The following is a 19,236-nucleotide window of genomic DNA, read 5'->3' on the forward strand; positions in this document are numbered from 1 at the left end:
TCTAATAAATGCTAAGAGAATAAAAATGGGAAAGAAATATGGGAAAGTTTAGTTTTGTCTTTTGTTTTTAGCAAATGGTGTGCATGCGTTCGACCAATCGGAGAGGCCGACACAGATATTCCAGATGGAGTCGTGTTTCAGCGCTCATCTTCTGCGTGTGTTTGAGTCTCACTCAGACACGGTCACCGTTCAGCTCAAACCACGCAGAGCTTAAAATATCCACATCGGCCGAGCGCGTCTGACTCCAGGAAGAAAACAAGACCGCGTTTGGAGAAAGTTTGCCGATTTCCGGAAGCCTGTCCTGGCTGTTTCTTGTGGTATGTTGACATTTTGTGTCACGACTTGCACAACACCTGACCGGAACCACTTCAGGACACTGCTTTAAGCTGAACTAAAGCCAAAAATAGGTAGCAACTAAATCCAAACGCATGTGCGGGGTTCTACTACCATTCAAAAGTTTGAGGCTGATCAGTTCCTTACGCTCACCGGGGCTGTGTTTATATGATTGGAAAAAAACACAGTCAAAGCTTTAATACTGTGAAATTTTATTATAGTTTAAAATGTCTGCTTTCTGTTTGATTTATCTTTTAAAATGCATTTTATTCTTGTGATGCAAAGCTGGTTTTTCAGCATCAGGGTCACATGATCCTTCATATTTTTGTGGGAAAGGATTCTTTCTGATGAATGTAAAGTTTAAGACAGCACAATTTATTTGAAATGGAAATCTTTTGTAGCATTATAAATGTCCTTACTGTCACTTTTGATACATTTAATGTACCCCTGCTAAAATAAAAAAAACGTTTTCAGTGTTATTTGATATTACCAACATAATATAATTTTTTTATATATATATATATATATATATATATATATATATATATATATATATATATATATATATATATATATATATTTTTTACATAAATTCAGAATACTGTCATTTTAGTTTTTAATTTTAGTAAATATGTGCATTTTTATTTTATATATATATATATATATATATACACACACACACATTTTAATATAAGTTTCTTCAGTTTTTTTCTTAAATTCAACATACTGATATTTGAGTTTAAGTAGTTATGTTGTCATTTATATTTTAGTATTAACATATTTTTAAAAACTTATTTAGCTACATTATTTCTATTTAAGTTGTAGTTATAAAATTTAGTTAAATAATTCTGAAATATCACTGAAATAACATGAATTTCTTGTGCATAAAAAATCTAAATATAGAATAAAATGATATAAACTAGTGAACTAAATAATATCTTCCTGACCCCAAACGTGTTGCATAACTATCCCGAGTGTGTTCACTGTACGTGAATGAGGACGTGTGTGATTTTATTGAGGTATAGAACTAATGTTTAACTATTGCAAACATTCACTGGAAGTCAAAATTCAAGATGGAGAAGGCAAAGAGACCGACAAAAATGGCAAGAATGTTGGCCTCTGCTAAACGATCCGGTGTGGGAAAGTGTGAAAGGGAGCGAGAGGGACAGCTGAAGGGAAGCGGGAGACATGCCGCCTCAAACGAGCCAAAATGTCACTGCTATTAATACACCTCAGCAACTGCTCTCCAATCAACAGTGTGTGTGTGTGTGTGTGTGCATCAGGAAGTGTGAGCAAAAGCATGGCTTCAGGTTTCCCCCGTGCCTAAAAAGCTAGGTATCTGCCCCGGTTCTCTCACTGAGCTGCTCTTCCGTTGATGTTTTGAGTCGAGGGGGCAGAGGAATGGCCATCCCGACCATGACCGACTCCGGCAGGCTTACTGAGGTGTCCACGCTGGATTATCTGGATGAAGGGACCCCGGAGTGCGGAGAGGAGCCTGGTCTCCGGCCAAGGGCTTCGGAGGAACCTCAGGCGGCGGCTGCAGAAGGCATCGTGGCGCGGGGTGAGCGAGGACAGACGCTTTAGAGGTTAATGAGTTCAGGGGTGTCAGTCGCTTCAGATGAAGGCTCTTCGGCGCTTCTTGGTGGGAACTTTCTCCCAGGGATCAATTAGTTGGCTGTGGGTTTTTATGGAGATTAAAAAAGTTCTTGATGTTACATTATAGGTTCTTCAGATCAGCAAGGGGATTTTGTGGGATTGCAAATCTTTTAAACGTATATAAACTATTATGCTGTCCTTTAAAAATATCTGTGCTGTTTTTTAGTATATTTTCTAATATTTCTATTATCATTTTTAGTTTATAACAGATAACATTTTAGTGATTTTGTTATTTTTATTTGATTTTTTTAATATTTCTGTTTAGTTTTAAATAATTTTAATTCTTCAAAAACGTATTTATAGACACAAAATAACTAGTTTATTAGTTTATTTAAACATTTTTTTATTTTATTATATGCCTTTATCATTGTACTCTATTTTTCCTTTATTTTATTTTTATTTCTAATTTTGGCGGTGAAAAAAAATATTGACTAAAAACAATAGCTTATATTTACACATTTAATTTCAAATGATCGTTTTCAGGTCAATTTTATTTTTAGTTAGTTTGCATCATTTTGTTAAGTGATTTTGCCAATTTCGTTATTGCTATTATTATTTAAAAACATTTAAAAAACCTAAACCTTTTTTTAAATATAAATTTAAAACATCAACTTCTTATATATAACAAAAGCATTAGTAATTTTTTTTTTTTTTTTTTTTTTCAATTAAGGATTTTTTTAAATAGTTTTATTTTCACGTTTTAGTTTTTTTAAATATACATAGAGAAGACATTGCAGCTTGTAGACTTTGTATATGTGTTCATATTTATGTTTTATGCTATGTTTTACATGTATTTTGAGGCGTGGATTATCAAACGTCTGGCTTTACAAGTGAAGAAGACAGCGACCTCCAGTCATGCATCAGCAGCAGGTTTGCACAGTGTTCTTTTTCTACATACGTATTTATGAATTCACTGATCCACTGCTCTGTTTACCGTCTTAATTCATAGGTCAGACGAGGAAAGAGTGAAGAGTGAAGCTTGCTGCTTCAGAAAACGTCACAGGAGACACCGAGCAGAGATTAAAGCCACAAGGAAAACGAGAGAGACGTGTAGAAAAGACAGAGCAAGAATGAGAAGAGTCGTTTCAGACCGGGAGACCAGCAGCTCCTCAAGATGCTCCAAAGATCAAGACGTGTCCTCCTCGACTCCAGAGCGATTATCCCAGCCTCAGCAGATCTCTCAAGATGTCTTATACCGTCCTCAAGACGCCGGCGTTTCCCGCCTCTGCCTTCACAAGCTGGAAGTCGACTTCCCCTCGACCTTTGAGTCTCGCAGTTTGATTTCCGATGTCGTGGGACCAAACCTGGACTCTGAGTTGGCGTATATTTACGCTGAAAGCATCAAAGGATGCGACTCGTCCTGCTGCACTGCTCCAGGAGACTGCAGCACCCACAACCCCCTTGTCCAAACCGAACGAGCCCCTGAATCTGTCTGGAACAGCTTTGAGGAAGAATCTGAAGACTTATACATGTCTGCTTGGAGCACAGCGGCTACTGCGGGGTCCAGATTAAACTCGTCTTTACTGGATGACTTTGGCTTGGCTTGTATTTATACAGACTGGGAAAGGAGAGAAAGAGAGCAGGCTTCTGAGACGTCGGCCGAGCGTGACTCGTACGGTACCACAGACCCGGATTCAGAGGCCCCCGGTGATAGAAAACGTCCGGACGGATGGCTTGAAGCCCTTCTGCCGGGAATCGACTGCTGGGATGTCGCTGAAGACGTCTGCCGAGGCACAGAGAGCCTTTCGGAGTGTTTTTGCTCCGGACGGGACGCAGGTGAACCGTGGGGTGGCGTGACTCAAATGGACCGCCGGCATTTCTCTGAACTTTTCTGTGAAATGATTAAAGAAGTGACGCGGGAGAAAGACACGGAGAAAATGAATGTAAACGAGGGGTTTCTGTTCCACCCTAAACAGGTGTGTGATTATTGCAGTCGTTATTAATACAGACTGACAATCTCGCGATTAATCACATTGAACAATAAAAGCTTTTGTTAATGTAATATATGCGTGTGTGCTCTGTATATTGATGTAGTGTATATAAATACCCACACATGCATGTATATGTTCAAGAAAAGTCTTAAATTAATCAATGTTAAAAAATATTATGCATCATATAATTCACATGAATTTAAATATATACATGTGAATTTTTTTAAAATATATGCTATAAGTGTGTGTCTTTATATGTACATAAAAAATATATACAGCACACACACATATATTATGCAAATAAAAGCTTTTAGTTTGGATATGACTAATCACGATTAATCATTTGACAGAACAAATATAAATGTACACATTTACATAAAGTGGGCAAAATAATAAGGTATTGCCTAATATATGTATATCTATTATATGTATATTTATATGTATTTATGTATAAATTTACTACATTAAGATGATAGATTTTCAATGTTTTATTTTTAATTTAGACAATTTAGATAAAGAAAAACATATATTTTTAAGCATATTTATTTCAAACTATTCAAAACATATTAGTATAGTGCTAATATACTCCAAATATATATATTTTTAAAGCATTTTTACATGCACACACACATATATATATATATATATATATACAGTATATATTTATATATTTAAAATATATTTTTGACAGATACATATATATATATATATATATATATATATATATATATATATATATATATATATATATATATATATTTTTTTTTTTTTTTATCCAAATATTTGGTAACTCTTAGGCAACTAAACTGATCTATTTTACGAATATGTTTCCAACAAACTCATATTTTACTGCGGTTTTCATGCTGAATATCATTTCTTAGTTCCTGCAGGTGAAGAACTCAGAATATCGAGAGGGTCATGAATATTCATTTCTCCGTCACATTCAAAACGGCTCATATGGAGACGTCTTCAGCATTCGGGACAAACAAACAGGATTTACTTGCGCCGCCAAAAAGGTGAATATGCATTTCTTATCCAATTAATTAAAAAGCCCAAATATCTCTGCATGCATACCTCTGCGTGTTCTAGCATGCAAAGTTGAAAGAAAACCTGTGACTCTTGATTATTTCCTAACTGATCCGATGCATTGCTCTCTTGTGAAGATTCCCCTTTGTAGTTTTAGGTGGGAGGAAGTGGAAACGTGGAGCAGGATGGAGTCTCCTCGTGTCCTCCAGCTGTTTGGGGCCGTGAGAGAAGGACCCAATGTGATTCTCTTCATGGACTTGAAAAGAGGTGATTGCTTCTACCAATGGAGGCCTCTAAAAGCGAGTCAAGTCATATTTGAACCAATGAATTGTCTCTTTCCAGGTTCTTTAGCTCAGCTGCTGAGAGTGAAGGGTCGTCTGTCTGAAGAGCTGGCTCTGTATTATCATTCTCAGGTTCTTCAGGCTCTCCAGCACCTGCACAGCAGACGCGTCGTACACCTGGATGTCAAAGGTCAGCGCCACGGCCTTGGTCATGGATTTACATTACAGACAAAAATCACTGTTTTTGACCGAACAATACATACATATGTGTTCAAGAAGTTTGGTGCTCTACCTTTGCCATGAAATGCTTTCTTCAAAGATTTACATCATAAAGTTTTGGTTTTACATTTTTAATTTTGACAACCCATACTGAAAAAATACTTTTGGGTATTTTTATATATATTTTAAACTACAAAAATATAATTACAAAATATTAACAATATATTGCTAATATAATATAAGCATGTTTACGAATATTTGTAATGTATAAATATATAAAATTAATTTCTATAGACATTTTTGGTACATTTAGCCCAAAAACACAGCTCAAAAATATACATGATAAAATATAACTAAATTTATCAAAATGTCTATAGAAATTAATTTTATATATTTATATATTCAAAACATTCATAAATATAATTTTATTATATTAGCAATATATTGTTATTCTTTATTTAGCAATATATTGTTATGTTTATGTATTGTTTTATTTTTTATGTATATCCAAATTTTTATATTGTCTTAAACGTATATAAAAATGTAATTTACTCAAAGTATATTGCAAGATTATAAATGTAAATGAAAATATTTCATATTTGAATGAGCTGTTAGCAAAATATATTTAACGTGACTATTATTGACCAGAAATACATCTTTTTTAAACGATTCTAACAATTAGGCCAGTTTTAACAAAAAGCAACAGTCCTGATCAAACCCAATTTCACAACATTAAAAATTTAATTAAGCTCAATTAAATTCAATCAAAAGCAAAAACATCGATGTCCAAACTACCGCAATATACACATGCCGCATACATAATGTGTGTGTGTTTTCAAGAAACGCCATTATTATGAATTTCATCCCAAAAATACACTGATTTCATGTGTGCAGTTGACAACGTGTTGCTGTCTGAGGATGGCAGACAGTGTTTCCTCTGCGATTTTGGACTCTCTGAGACTCTCAATCAGGGTGGATACAGCACCAGAACCTTCAGAGGTGACCACCCACACACACACACACACACACACACCCCAGCATGCGTGTCTACGTGAAGCGTGATGTATGGTGCGTGTGGTGTGTGCAGGGAGCATTCTGCGTGGCACGGAGTCTCACATGCCTCCGGAGGTGGCGAGGGGTGATCCTCGCTCTGCTAAAGCGGACGTCTGGAGCAGCTGCTGTATGTTCCTGCACATGCTCAACGGACACCAGCCCTGGACGCGATACTACCCTCATCCTCTCTATCTGAAGGTGAAGTGAGCATGCAGTCTGTGTAGGTACACCATCAGACCTTTACCGCACCTCCTCATTACTGTTTGAGAAATAGGACTGCTTTTGACCGTATGAAATGCGTTCTGTCAGATTGTGAGTGAACCGCCACCTTTGTGGGAGATTCCTCCCGACTGTGACCCGCTGACCTGTGATGTCATCAAAGGGGGACTGGTTAAGGAGCCGAGAGAAAGACATTCGGCTTCAGAACTGCTGCTGAAGACTGTGAAAGCACTCAGAACAGGTGCAAGCTGGGTTTTTTTTTACGTAAATATCCATTAGGAAATCTTACTGACCCCAAATTCTTTATTTTTAGTATGTGGGCACTCTGGTCCTGAAGAATCAGCTAGACAGCATTCAGCATCTGCATTCGAGGGCTGTCTGAATGTGAACTTGCGTGAGACGCCTGTCCCATCCATCCCAGAAACTCCAGTGAAAACAAGTCCTCCTGGCTTCCCAGAAGACCTCTCGGCACCCACGATCCACTGGGTGAGCACGTGGAGACAGACGGCTGCAAACGAGGATGATTCTGACTCCGCGACGGAGGAAGATGAGTGGGATGAAGATGCAGATATGAACAGACTGAGAAGAGACAAAATGAGGAGCTGGATGGACAGATACTGGGGTGAGGAGGAAAATAACGAGGAACAAAACTTCTCAGAAGATGACAGGGAGCTCGACTCTGATGAAGACACATCGCAGATCGATGAAAATGTCAACGCGGCACATCAAACTAGCAAAACTGATTATTTCGCCGAAAAAAGAGTTGTGTTTGGGGGATGCGGTGAATATGACAGAAGTCTTTTAGAGGAATCGGAGAGCTGGGACGGAGAGACCCGAAGCGTTGTGGATGATGAGGAGGTGGAGAGCGATCTGGAGAGTCTCAGAGAGCTCGGCAGCGATTGGGAGCAGGAGTGGGAACCGTTTCTACAGCTCCAGACACTTTATCGACCGAAAGAGGCTCAACTGCAGAGCGAAGACAGCTATTCGGAGTCTGAAGAAGAGTCGGTCATGCTGAGAGAGAGTGGTGGGTTGCTGTTAGTTGTGTGTGAGATTGATTTGCTTCAAACGAAACATCTGTCCATTTCGTCTTTGACTGCTGTCTTCTATGCACTAAAAAAGGGCTAACAGAATGCTGCTTTTCTTTTTCATACAATGTAAGTCCATACAAAGTGAATATGTAAAAGCAGCAGTCTATAAGACTTATGCACTACACTCTTAAAAATAAAGGGTCTTTATTGGCATCTATGGTTCCATGAAGAACCTTTAACATTCATGATACTTTCAACTAGACAAAATGATTATTTTTATATAGTAGAAAAAAGTTCATTTTAAGAATGTTTCACTGAAAGGTTCCTTAGGGAACCAAAATGGTTCTTCTATGGCATCTCTGCAAAGCTTTTGGAACCTTTATTTTTTTTAAAGGGTTTTTAAAGGGTTCGCCCCAAAAATTTTAATTCTGTATCTTTATAAATCTGTATTTATATAGCGCTTTTAACAATACAGACTGCGTCAAAGCACCAAACAGTATTAAATAGTAGAATAGAGGGTCATTAATGTATAATGATTAAACACAAAATTTTCAGTTAAAGGCATTTCATTATTGAATTGAGAGACATCATTGTCCAGCTCAGTTCAGTTTTAATGGTATCTGTGCAGTAAAGTTGATGATAATCCCTGGAAATTAAGTACCCTACTCATAAGATCATAAGAAAAAAATCTTTTTAAAGATATCTGAGAGCATTCTGACCCTCCATAGACAGCAAGGATATTACCGCGATCAATGCACAGAAACGTAGCAAGGTTTCGTAGCAAACCTATGCTTGTATAGGTTCTTAATTTCCCTCTATTTTGCTTGTGATTTACATACACATTTGCAGCATACTGTGTCGCAAACATTTTAGGAAATGCATCAAACAGCAAATGTAGATCTAATGTTCCGATACAGAGTTTTAAGAATGTCAAACACTTTTTATGCTTTTTTTTTTTCCTCCACAGAACAAAAAGGCACAAGTTTACCTGATTCTCATGGACAGCAACCTTTTACCTGCACCATCGGCTGTGACTCTGAGCAAGACCTTAGTGATGAGGTAAACCTACAGAATCGTGAGATTAACGAAGGTTATTTTGCCAGAACATCAAATTAACCCAATGCTCTTATTTTAAAGGACTCTGATGATTTAAGCTCGGGGGTCTTTTCCTCTTGCAGCACCGCAGACGGTCAAAGCTTTAATGTAGATTGGTCAGTGTCAACCGATCAGACGCCTTCTTGCTACTTTGAAGGTAAATTTCATCACTTCAGTTCATCCCGTATGTGTTTTTGAGTATTGATCTGTGCATCTGCGCAGGTCTTGGCGTGGATATATGGGTGGAAGACGTAAGCGGAGAGAGTTTAAAGATCAGAGAGAGGCCGCAGGTGAAAATCGGACACGTTGCTGTGGGAATCAGTGAACAGGTGAGATTATACATTATAACGATAGCTGATGGCAGCGCGCTAAAATGCATTCACTTCTTCTTCACAGATATCTCTGAGGACCTTCAGTTTGGCCACCCTAGACGGCCGTCTGGTGTCTCCGGACACAGAAGTGTGCGAGTCAGGCATGTGGTTGCAGTGCCTTCCTGCTCCCGACGGCAGTCCCAATTGGGATTGGAGGGTCCGAGACGGAAAACTGGAGCTGCAAGAATATGACGAACATTCAGATACCTGCTCAACAGTGGCACTCTAGCAAAAGTGACCATTACAAACAGAACTGAGCTTTATACATCTCATTCCATTATTGTTATTTTTGTGCGTGTGAATGTGAAGTAACTTGAGTCTAACTGACGTTAAATTCTCTCAGTTTACTAAGCTTAATCATGATATTTTGAACTGTACAATAATTTGGATGCAAATGTACATTGCACCTACATTGTAAATTTGTTGTGTTGATAGCTTTGCTAGAAAAGACAACACTTTTTAACTTCAGTGCTATACATAGTATAAATACTTTTATATAAAATACAGAAATATATTTCATGCATGAAAACAAACGCTATTTCAAAGCTGTACAACGTACACTAAGGCGTGTACAGTCACTACAATAAATCGGAAGTTGCTACTTCCTCATTTCCCAAATTCAACCGGATCCATCGATCCTTCTGATTGGACCTCACTCTTAGAAGGCGGGATTATATATTGTTCTGATATTTCGATTGGTCCGTTGTTTATGATGGGAGGGGCCTCGTGAAGCCGGTGCGTTGAGTTGCAATATACGCCATTTTGCAGTGACAGCGGTGCGCTAAAGCAGTGGAGACAGAAAGCTCGAGAAGTCCCTGTTTAGAGGTGATTTTATTTCCCTGTCTTCATGATACACATTCTCACTTGTTGGCGGTTACCTTGAAGTCGTTTGTCATTTATTAAGCCGTTTTCAAATGTCAAAATCCGTCATTTGAAATGCCAGCTGGCTGCTCTTATCTTGTATGTAGCTACTCGGCTAATTTGCTAAAGATGATTGATTCATAAAATCTGTATATTGTAGGAAAAAACACAGCCTTATGTTTCTCAAATAACATGTTTTAGTACTTAAAGTGTCTGTAAAGCATCTTAGTCAGTTGTTCATGCTCAATGGTGTAGAGAAAGCTAGCTATTTTGATAAGTATATGGCAATTAAAATGTATTTTGAAAATGATTAAATTAACGTTAATCTTACATTTATATCGTGTAGTAATTTAATTGAACTTTGGATTAAATGCGAATGTCCTGCCAATCTGATTTTAATAGATTTTATTAATACATTTTATTTACAAAAAACACTAAATGTGCCTTATATTTTATAATAAACAGTCATTTAAATTGCGTTACATTAGTAAGTCTCTATCCCAGTTTTAGAAAATGGTGTTTGCCTTTGTGTACTTTGATTTATTTTAAAAAAACTAAAAAGGTTGTATCTGTCATAATATCAGACCATTGTATTCTTCCTGTGAACCTTTATGAAAATGCATGGCTTTGTATATTTAAAGACGCAGCAGGGTGATAATTTCTAATATTTGCTTAACTCTTATTTTTGCAGTGTAAAGCATGGGGAATGTCTTTGCGAACCTGTTTAAGGGTTTGTTCGGGAAGAAGGAGATGAGAATTCTCATGGTCGGTCTCGATGCCGCCGGTAAAACCACCATCCTGTACAAACTCAAGCTGGGAGAAATAGTTACCACCATTCCCACTATCGGTACGGCCGAAGACGTCACCTGTTATTTGTTTTTGTCAGTGCATGCTATCTTAAAAACACATTCAAACACCTTATGTCAATGTGTCTATCTCACGGTTTGACCTTCACGTTGCACAAAAGACTTTTGTTCAGTCTTTGCCGTGTGTGTGTTGAATTTGTGTCTCTAATGCCTAAGCTTTTCGAGCTATTTTCACCTGTTGTGTCTTTGTGTGCTGCAGGTTTTAATGTAGAGACGGTAGAGTATAAGAATATCAGTTTCACAGTTTGGGATGTTGGTGGCCAAGACAAAATCAGACCTCTTTGGAGGCACTACTTCCAGAACACTCAAGGTATGAGAGCCAAAAGCAATCGGGATGAATGTTTTGCGGCGCAAACCCATACGTAGAAATTTGCCTGAGAATTTTATAGAAGTACTGTAACAAAGTCATGTTCGGTGGTTGTTGTTTTAACGATTTTCCTGATGTTCCTGGTGGCAGGTCTGATCTTCGTCGTGGATAGTAATGACAGGGAACGAGTTAATGAAGCCAGAGAGGAGTTGACGAGGATGTTGGCGGAAGATGAGTTGCGTGACGCTGTCCTTCTCGTTTTTGCAAACAAACAGGTGAGAGTGACTCATTTGAGGTTTTAAATGCAAGTAATAAAAGTAACTGAGATTAAAAGACTTTAAAATGGAGATGGAAATGTTTTCCATGCCAACTTCTTGCTTGCATTAAAAGCAGTGTGTGCAATCAAATCAAATCAAAAATTGGTTTAGATGTCAGCATTAATAGGTTGCATGCCATTCTCGTCTTAAAAAAAACAAAGAAAATATGAATCAGACTACATTAAACGCCCTAGGAGATCCAGAGCTGCTAAATTGCATAAATAAAATAATACCTGACTGTCTTCGGTGTTCGTATTATCATGCTGAGGTCAGCCATCTGACAATATCCCTAGCACCTTTGGAGTGAGTTTATATATTTACAAAGTAATTGTGCCCTTTTTTTCTCTGTGTCTTGAGATGGGGAAAATCTTAAATGCCTGGAAATTTTAAACATGCACAAAAGTGTGTGTATAAAATGTTGTTAATTGTGATTAATCACGCTCAATAAGTTATTGTATACATTATATATGTATGTGTACCGTGTATATGTATTTTGTATAGATAAATGCGCACAAAACATATATTTAGAAAATATTAATCTATAATAATAAATATAAAAATGTGATTATTGATGTAGAATATAAACAACAAATTTCTCTTGTATATGTACATGAATGTGTATTAAATATACACAGTACACATGCATATTATTTTAAAGAAAATGCTTTGATATGACTGTTTATTACAATATTTAAAGTGATAGTTCTCAGCTTTTCACTGCTGTAGCTTTACTTGTTTGTAGTGCATTTTCAAAATATATTTGTATATTGAATTGTTCGATTCATAACTTAATATATCAAAAGATATTGCAACCCTAAGCATAATGGCTTCCCAACATTCTTAAAAAAAATACATAGACCTAATTAACTGCTAATACTTGGGTTTCTGAGGTTAAAAGTGATATTCAATGTAAAATATGGGTGCGCTTTTCACAGTCATAACAACAACAAACAATTTTTTTTAAACTTCAATTTCACTTCACAGCCATTTTATGCGATTGATGCACGTTGTCTCTACTATTCGATTTGTCTCTCGTTCATCACAGGACCTTCCCAATGCCATGAACGCAGCTGAGATCACAGACAAACTGGGCCTTCACGCCCTCCGTCATCGTAACTGGTACATCCAGGCCACCTGCGCCACCAGCGGAGACGGGCTCTACGAGGGGCTGGACTGGCTCTCCAATCAGCTAAAAAATCAGAAATGAGCTCGTCTGCCGCCTCCAAATCTGTGTGCGTGTTGTCGTGCGAATGGGTGGGTGCGTGTGACGTGAGCGTGCGTCTGAGAGCGAGACACACACGCAGCTACAGTACTGACCCAGACTTTGACTGAACCCGGTATCCCACGTTTCCCCTCTTTCGTTTAGGTTTGGGCATTGCTGATTCAGACTGTGTTTGTTTGTGTGTGCATAGTTCATCTTTATTATGCACGTTAGCAAGAATGTATCGTTTCTGTGTGTTCGTGCGTGTATGAAGGCTTCTCTGTCTGTTTGCTTGGTTTGGGAATGACCCTGGCGTGCCTTTTATACACACACACATCTCCTCTTATCATTCCACCTCGCGAACCGTAATACGACTCATCGTTTTGTTTAGTTTTTTTTTTTTTGCTCCGTACTGCACCACGCTTGGTTTTCACATGGCGAAGAAAGAACCGAGGTTGTCGTAACGAACCTGCAATAACTTAGCATTACAGGCCTGCTGAATATACAACCCGTACGCTTTCCATACAGCGTTTTAAATCGAGATTAAAAACCTGCCCTGTATCTTTAGGTAAAACTGTGTCGTAACCTGTATCAGGTCAGGATCGATTCGCTCAGATTCCCCCCCCCCACCAAAGCATCGCTATCCTTGATTGTTCTTTTTAGTCATTTGAAAATCAGGCGCCAGTTTTATTTTCGGCTCTTCAGCTCCATGTTTTAATTCGCGTCCGAATGTGGGTAGTGGAGTCGTGGGCAGATCTCTGGTTTCCTGCTGTACACTACCTGTTTCCAGCCGCCACACAGACCCCAAGCACAATCACAGACTGCTGAACATTCCCCCGACCACCAAATTGTTGGATTTGATTTGAATTAAAAACATCATATATTACACGTTTCCTTGTTCGTTTCCTGAATCCCGGAGAGCCTTGTGGGTTGTAAAAAATGCGGAGATTGCTAAATAATTGAGATTAATCAACTCCAGAACTAAAATAGATTTTTTTTTAGACTTTCGATATTGTGGATTGAAATAAATAACTAGCTTTAGGAAGTTTTGGTTCATATGTTTACATTAAGGACTTAAAGTTTTATTCTGTAAATAATGTTTGGGCTGCAAATGGAAAAATGATCTTCTACTCACCAAGAATGAAATAATACACTAAAAATAGTGTAATGTTGTGTAATATGTTCTGCAATTTAAACAATATAATTTATTGCTGTAATCAAAGGTTACAGATGTAATCAGAGATTTTAAAGCCCAAAAAAGTGCATCCATCATAATCTACTCCGGAGGGTTAATAAAGGCAATCTAAAAAAAATAAATACACATTTAAAACTCCATTCACCATTATAAAGCTAAGAAAAGCCCAGACTTTATATGTGCATATAACTCTGACTGTATTCATCTGAAAGGATAATTCATATACACCTATTATGACACCTATTATTATTGTATAGTACACTATTATTATTATTACCTATTACCATGGTGAGTAAGTAAACCGTGGGGCAATTTAGATTTCTGGGTGAATTATTTCTTACCAACCCAAGGAAAAGTTGAGTAAAACTGCTCTAAAAGACCCAGCGGTGTTTGTTTCAGTAACTTTCGACTCAACACCTGTTTATTAAGCATCACAGATATGACCTTATTTAAGTTTGCATGCACTTCTGATTGATTGAAGAAAATATCTTTTTTTTTGGGTCATTTTTCTTTATATTTTTTGTAAAAAAAAATTTGATTACAAATTATGGGTGACACTTTCTCAAAATTGCAGCTGTGGCTGAATCGCTGAAGGTGATCTGAAATCTGGACAGTTGTTTTGCAGCGTTTACAAGTTGGTTTGTCAAAATAATGAACAGGAAATACCACTAGTTATTGCTCATTCATTGAACTTCCCTATGACACATTTACCTCTAATGTGGGGCAAGGTGTGTTATCGGACTGTTTTGTTTTGTGAAGTCACATTTTGCAGCCCCACGTTACAGATGTTTTGCTTTAACTCAAGCTGGCAACAGACGTGCTTAAATATAATTTTTTGACGTATCTTTTTTTTATAATAGACAACTTAAAGCGACAGTTCTCCCCAAAAATAAATATAAATGTGGTATGAAGAATATTTGTTTTTGTCCGTGCAAGGGTCAATAGAGTTCAAAACAACATTAGAACGAGATGAGGGCGAGGGAATGACGACACAATGATCATTTAAGGGTTGCCTGTCCCTTTAAATTTAAAGGCGCTCGAACGTGTGAGTTACGTACGAGTAGAAGCTCATGGGCTGCTGTAGAAAGACCGGCCTGCGTTCAGCAGCACCTGCGCGTTCACAAGCTCCGCCCACTCGCGAGGTGTTTCAGACGAAACTCGGCTGAGGTACAGAGGATGTTACTCATGCCGGCCGGACTGGATGAAACACTCCGCAAACGCTCAAACTTCAGCCTGTGTCGCCATACATCGATACCAGACAGCAACAGCGAGCGGGCCGTTTACATGCGGGTGAGTTATATACTATATTATAGTATACTATATTTTAAACGGCGTGACTTTAACTCAGCTCTGGTTCTGCGTTCTTCAGCGCAGGCTTTTACAGAAACTTAGTGTCAAGGAATGTGTTTTTATGTTTTGTTTCATGAGTTTGACAACGCAACAACGCAAATGCTGAAGTAATCGTCAAAGAAAGGACTCTTACAACTTTAATATGCCATAGCATTGAATGATAAGGATAATTCAGATCAATTCAGTCGTTTCAATTAGTGATTAGTTGACTTTTTACTAGTGCTGTCAAACGATTAATCGCATCATATATATATATATATATATATATATATATATATATATATATATATATATATATATATATATATATATAATACAAAGTACACATATGTAAAAAAAAAAAAAATTCTGGATGTGATTAATACTTATTTGACAGCAGTACTTTTTAGTTAGCAACATTGGAATAAATCTAACATTCGCTTTGTTAAAACTTATAAAAAGAAAGATTACATGCTTTCAGTGTTGTTTTGAAGAAACGAAAAATGTAAAACAATAGCGTGCGCGAGCGTTGTAATTAATGGTAAGTTTTAGATGTGTCTTGTCACATGATGATGTGTGCTAATTGGTCTTTTTTTAATTTAACGTTAATGACTTGGTGCTCAGTAATATAGTAATATCCAGCGTGACTTAAGATTAAAATATGAAATGGACATTAGTGCATGATTTACTCACCCTCAAGCGTCCTAGGTGTAAATGACAAATGCTATCAGAGTTATATATATATATATATATATATATATATATATATATATATATATATATATATATATATATATATATATATATATATAATAACTTTATAATAATAGCTTTATAATAGTGAATTTATTTTTTAAAGGCCAATATATATATATATATATATATATATATATATATATATATATATATATATATATATGTATATGTGTATGTATATATATGTGTATGTATATATGTATGTATATATATATATATGTATGTGTATATATGTATGTATGTATATATATATGTATGTATATATGTATCATAAGTGCATCCATCATAAAATCTACTCCAGAGGGTTAATAAAGGCAATCTAAAAATAATAATAATAATAAATATATACATATACACCTATTATTATTCATATACACCTATAATGCATATACACCTATTATGACCATGGTGGGTAAGCAAACATTTCTGGGTGAATTATTTCTTACCAACCCAAGAAAAAGTTGAGTAAAACCGCTCTAAAAGTAACTTTCAGTAACTTTCGACTCCACACCTGTTTATTAAGCATCACCCTATGCACTTCTGATCGATAAAAGGCTGTTGTTCTCGTCGTGCTGTATTATTACACGACGCCGCTCGAGGTGATGAAACGACATCAGAGCGGAACAAACGCGAGCGGCAGGTGCGCGACGTCTCGCGCTTTCGTTTCCCCGAACACGACCGTCATCACGCTCGGTCCGGGCTCGCGCCTTTAAGAGCAACCCACGGATGCCTTTTCTCTCCGAGCATGAAAATGCGGTCTGTGTGGTTTACCCTCTTTGTTATTTGACGCAGGCAAAGCCCGCAGCCTTTATTTGCCGAGAGCGACATCACCTCTTTAATTCGACAGGCGCGCTTTCAGAAAATAAAGGCAGCTAATGGTTTGTGCGTTTTTGGAAATGTCGGCGAGAGCGATTAGTGCACGGCTTTTCTCGTGTTTGCTGAAGTTTCCCCGCCAGCTTCCTGGTTCACGAGTTCTCGTCGACACGCGAGCGTCTGGTCAACAGTCGCGTTTCCTTTAGCGACAGCGAATAAAAAAAGAGCGACAACAAAAGGTGCGACTTTGGCGCGCGTCATTGTTTTTTTTCTTTTGTCCCCGGCTGAAAATCAGGTTCTGCCGTGTTGAGCAAAGTCTATTTTTTGGGGAAGGGAGACTTCGCTCGTACTCGGGGGAAAACAATTTTTGAACAGAGACACGTGGAGCGCAGGAAAATAGCTTCGTGAGTCGCACCTGGATGCGGTCAAATCGTTTTTTAACGCCCCAACCCCCCAAACAAATGATTCGCGTCGTGTCTCTCGGCAGTGATGGAGGTGAAAGGCTGCAGGTCAGAGGTGGAAGTGTTCAGGGGGTCGCCGGTCGAGACCGTGTCCAGAAGAGATTCCGCTTCCCTTCAGACGTCCTCTCCTCGATCCATCCCTCTCACCGGCAGGACCGCTCACAGGTATCTCCTGCCTCTTGGTGCTTGTTCTGTTATTTGACTGGGGTTGAAACTAGAGTTCAATACAAAAAAAAAAGATAGCAATGCTATAATTCTGGGGCATAAATTAAAGTTTTATTTCGTGAAATATTTTAGTTTTACTTTGTAATTATAGCAATAGTGTATTAATAGCAGTTCTGATTTGGTTTTTGTAGTTGTGTAGTTGTGTTTATATGTGTTTATATGTTTAAGTGCTATTAGTGCTATATATATATATATATATATATATATATATATATATATATATGTATATATATGTATGTATATATATATATGTATATATATGTATGTATATATATATGTATATATATATATGTATATATATATATATATATGTATGTATATATATATATATATATATATATGTATATATATATGTATATATATGTATATATATATATGTATATATATATATATATATATATATATATATATATATATATATATATATATGTATATACAGTATATATATATATATATATATATATACAGTATATATATAGTACTAATTTTATATATATATATATATATATATATATATATATATATATATATAATAATTTTATTTCAAGATTTTTTTACATTTGTTATTTTGTAACTGTAGCAATAGTGTATAAACAGCTTTTTAAAATTTATATACAAACATATTTTTATTTCATTAAACAGTATATTTTATTATGACTATAGCAATAGTGCATATACTAAATAAATAAAGCGTCTGCTAAATGACTAAATGTAAATGTAAATGCATAAACAGCTTTAAACTATTTTGTTATATATATATATATAATTTTTTCTTTTATATATATTTTATATACATGATTTTATTTAATTAAAAAAAAATTATTCTTTTTATTTAGTTTTATTTTATTTTAATGCAAAAGCAATAGGCGTTAATAATATTTTAAAAACATCTATTAAACCATAGATTAAAATAATGCATATTGTATAAACAGCTTTAGACAGTTGCAAATCGAGTTTCAAAATGTTGTTTATATTTTTAAAAAGTACCCCTGCTTTCACAGACGAGGTTTAAGCCTAGTCCTAGACTAAAATGTAAAAATGTAAAAGTCGTTTCAGCTAAACAAAAAGAAACTCTCACTAACTGATCTTAAAACATGTCAGTGCCTTAGTTTTGTTTTAAGATGCTCTCCCATAATGCTCCACGAAGGCATGTTTATAATAAATACTTAAATGTACTAACTGAACTATTGCCTAATGTTTTAAATATAATTATTATTTTTTTAAATTCAGAATCAGAATCACAATTATTGCCAAGTATTGTGTGTATACATGTACAAAGAATTTGTCTTTCTATATAAATTATTGTTTAATTGAATTTTAAGCTATAGTATAAGCATGTAAACGGCTTCAAACTGGTCCTATCCGAGTTTAATGATGTTATTTATATGTAAAGATTTTATTTTATTTTATTTTACAAACTTTGACACAATTGTTGACTTATTGTAATGGTTTATTTATTAATGCATGTTATAAAAGGCTCATTTGATCAATTTGAACCGATGTTCATTCCTGTTCGAAACCGTCTCGGCTTCTTTCTCCTCCTTGTCTTGTGATTTTCAGCATTCCGACTAAAAGGGAGTTTCGAGCTTCATCCGCTCCTCTGATTCCCAATCCGTTTCCGGAGCTCTGCAGCCCGACTCACTCCCCGGTGCTGACCGGCTCTCTCGGCGGCAGGGATCTCCCCTCCAACAGC

The 19,236-nt window shown here is 36.4% G+C and overlaps 3 protein-coding genes across 5 annotated transcripts in view; all 3 read left to right on the forward strand.

Moving 5' to 3' along the window:
- The first annotated feature begins 38 nt into the window (after positions 1 to 38).
- LOC122329739 lies at positions 39 to 9,630 on the forward strand. 2 transcript variants are annotated; one of them, XM_043226283.1, is made up of 15 exons: positions 39 to 317; positions 1,719 to 1,894; positions 2,790 to 2,859; positions 2,939 to 3,905; positions 4,802 to 4,936; positions 5,084 to 5,213; positions 5,289 to 5,417; positions 6,341 to 6,445; positions 6,534 to 6,697; positions 6,809 to 6,959; positions 7,032 to 7,742; positions 8,714 to 8,805; positions 8,884 to 8,998; positions 9,064 to 9,170; positions 9,238 to 9,630. In XM_043226283.1, exons 2-15 carry the CDS (start codon positions 1,735 to 1,737, stop codon positions 9,439 to 9,441), a joined length of 3,240 nt encoding a protein of 1,079 aa, XP_043082218.1. In that variant the 5' UTR covers positions 39 to 317; positions 1,719 to 1,734; the 3' UTR covers positions 9,442 to 9,630. The 2 variants fall into 2 exon arrangements, with proteins under 2 accessions (XP_043082218.1, XP_043082219.1); XM_043226284.1 differs by having other exon boundaries at positions 1,724 to 1,894.
- Positions 9,631 to 9,909: 279 nt separating this feature from the next.
- arf2b (ADP-ribosylation factor 2b) lies at positions 9,910 to 13,652 on the forward strand. The gene is made up of 5 exons (XM_043226351.1): positions 9,910 to 10,037; positions 10,765 to 10,920; positions 11,139 to 11,249; positions 11,397 to 11,521; positions 12,609 to 13,652. Exons 2-5 carry the CDS (start codon positions 10,773 to 10,775, stop codon positions 12,768 to 12,770), a joined length of 546 nt encoding a protein of 181 aa, XP_043082286.1. The 5' UTR covers positions 9,910 to 10,037; positions 10,765 to 10,772; the 3' UTR covers positions 12,771 to 13,652.
- Positions 13,653 to 15,093: 1,441 nt separating this feature from the next.
- The window catches only part of grb7 (growth factor receptor bound protein 7), a 10,514-nt gene continuing 6,371 nt past the window's right edge, over positions 15,094 to 19,236 (forward strand). For both annotated transcript variants that reach the window (XM_043226308.1, XM_043226309.1), the window contains exons 1-3: positions 15,094 to 15,249; positions 17,345 to 17,483; positions 19,104 to 19,236. The exon at positions 19,104 to 19,236 is cut by the window's right edge and continues 9 nt beyond it. In XM_043226308.1, the coding sequence (XP_043082243.1) occupies positions 17,347 to 17,483; positions 19,104 to 19,236 (270 nt within the window). In that variant the 5' untranslated portion in view covers positions 15,094 to 15,249; positions 17,345 to 17,346. The remainder of the gene's footprint in view (positions 15,250 to 17,344; positions 17,484 to 19,103) is intronic.

This window comes from Puntigrus tetrazona, chromosome 24 (genome assembly GCF_018831695.1).
Source record: "Puntigrus tetrazona isolate hp1 chromosome 24, ASM1883169v1, whole genome shotgun sequence".
NCBI classification, from domain to species: domain Eukaryota; kingdom Metazoa; phylum Chordata; class Actinopteri; order Cypriniformes; family Cyprinidae; genus Puntigrus; species Puntigrus tetrazona.

Coding starts and splice junctions, on each gene's coding strand:
- arf2b (XM_043226351.1), top strand. CDS start 10,773: ATGGGGAATGTCTTTGCGAACCTGTTTAAGGGTTTGTTCGGGAAGAAG. Junction 11,250..11,396: donor CTACTTCCAGAACACTCAAG/GTATGAGAGCCA, acceptor TCCTGGTGGCAG/GTCTGATCTTCGTCGTGGAT. Junction 11,522..12,608: donor TCGTTTTTGCAAACAAACAG/GTGAGAGTGACT, acceptor CGTTCATCACAG/GACCTTCCCAATGCCATGAA.
- LOC122329739 (XM_043226283.1), top strand. CDS start 1,735: ATGGCCATCCCGACCATGACCGACTCCGGCAGGCTTACTGAGGTGTCC. Junction 3,906..4,801: donor TTCTGTTCCACCCTAAACAG/GTGTGTGATTAT, acceptor ATCATTTCTTAG/TTCCTGCAGGTGAAGAACTC. Junction 8,999..9,063: donor GCCTTCTTGCTACTTTGAAG/GTAAATTTCATC, acceptor GCATCTGCGCAG/GTCTTGGCGTGGATATATGG.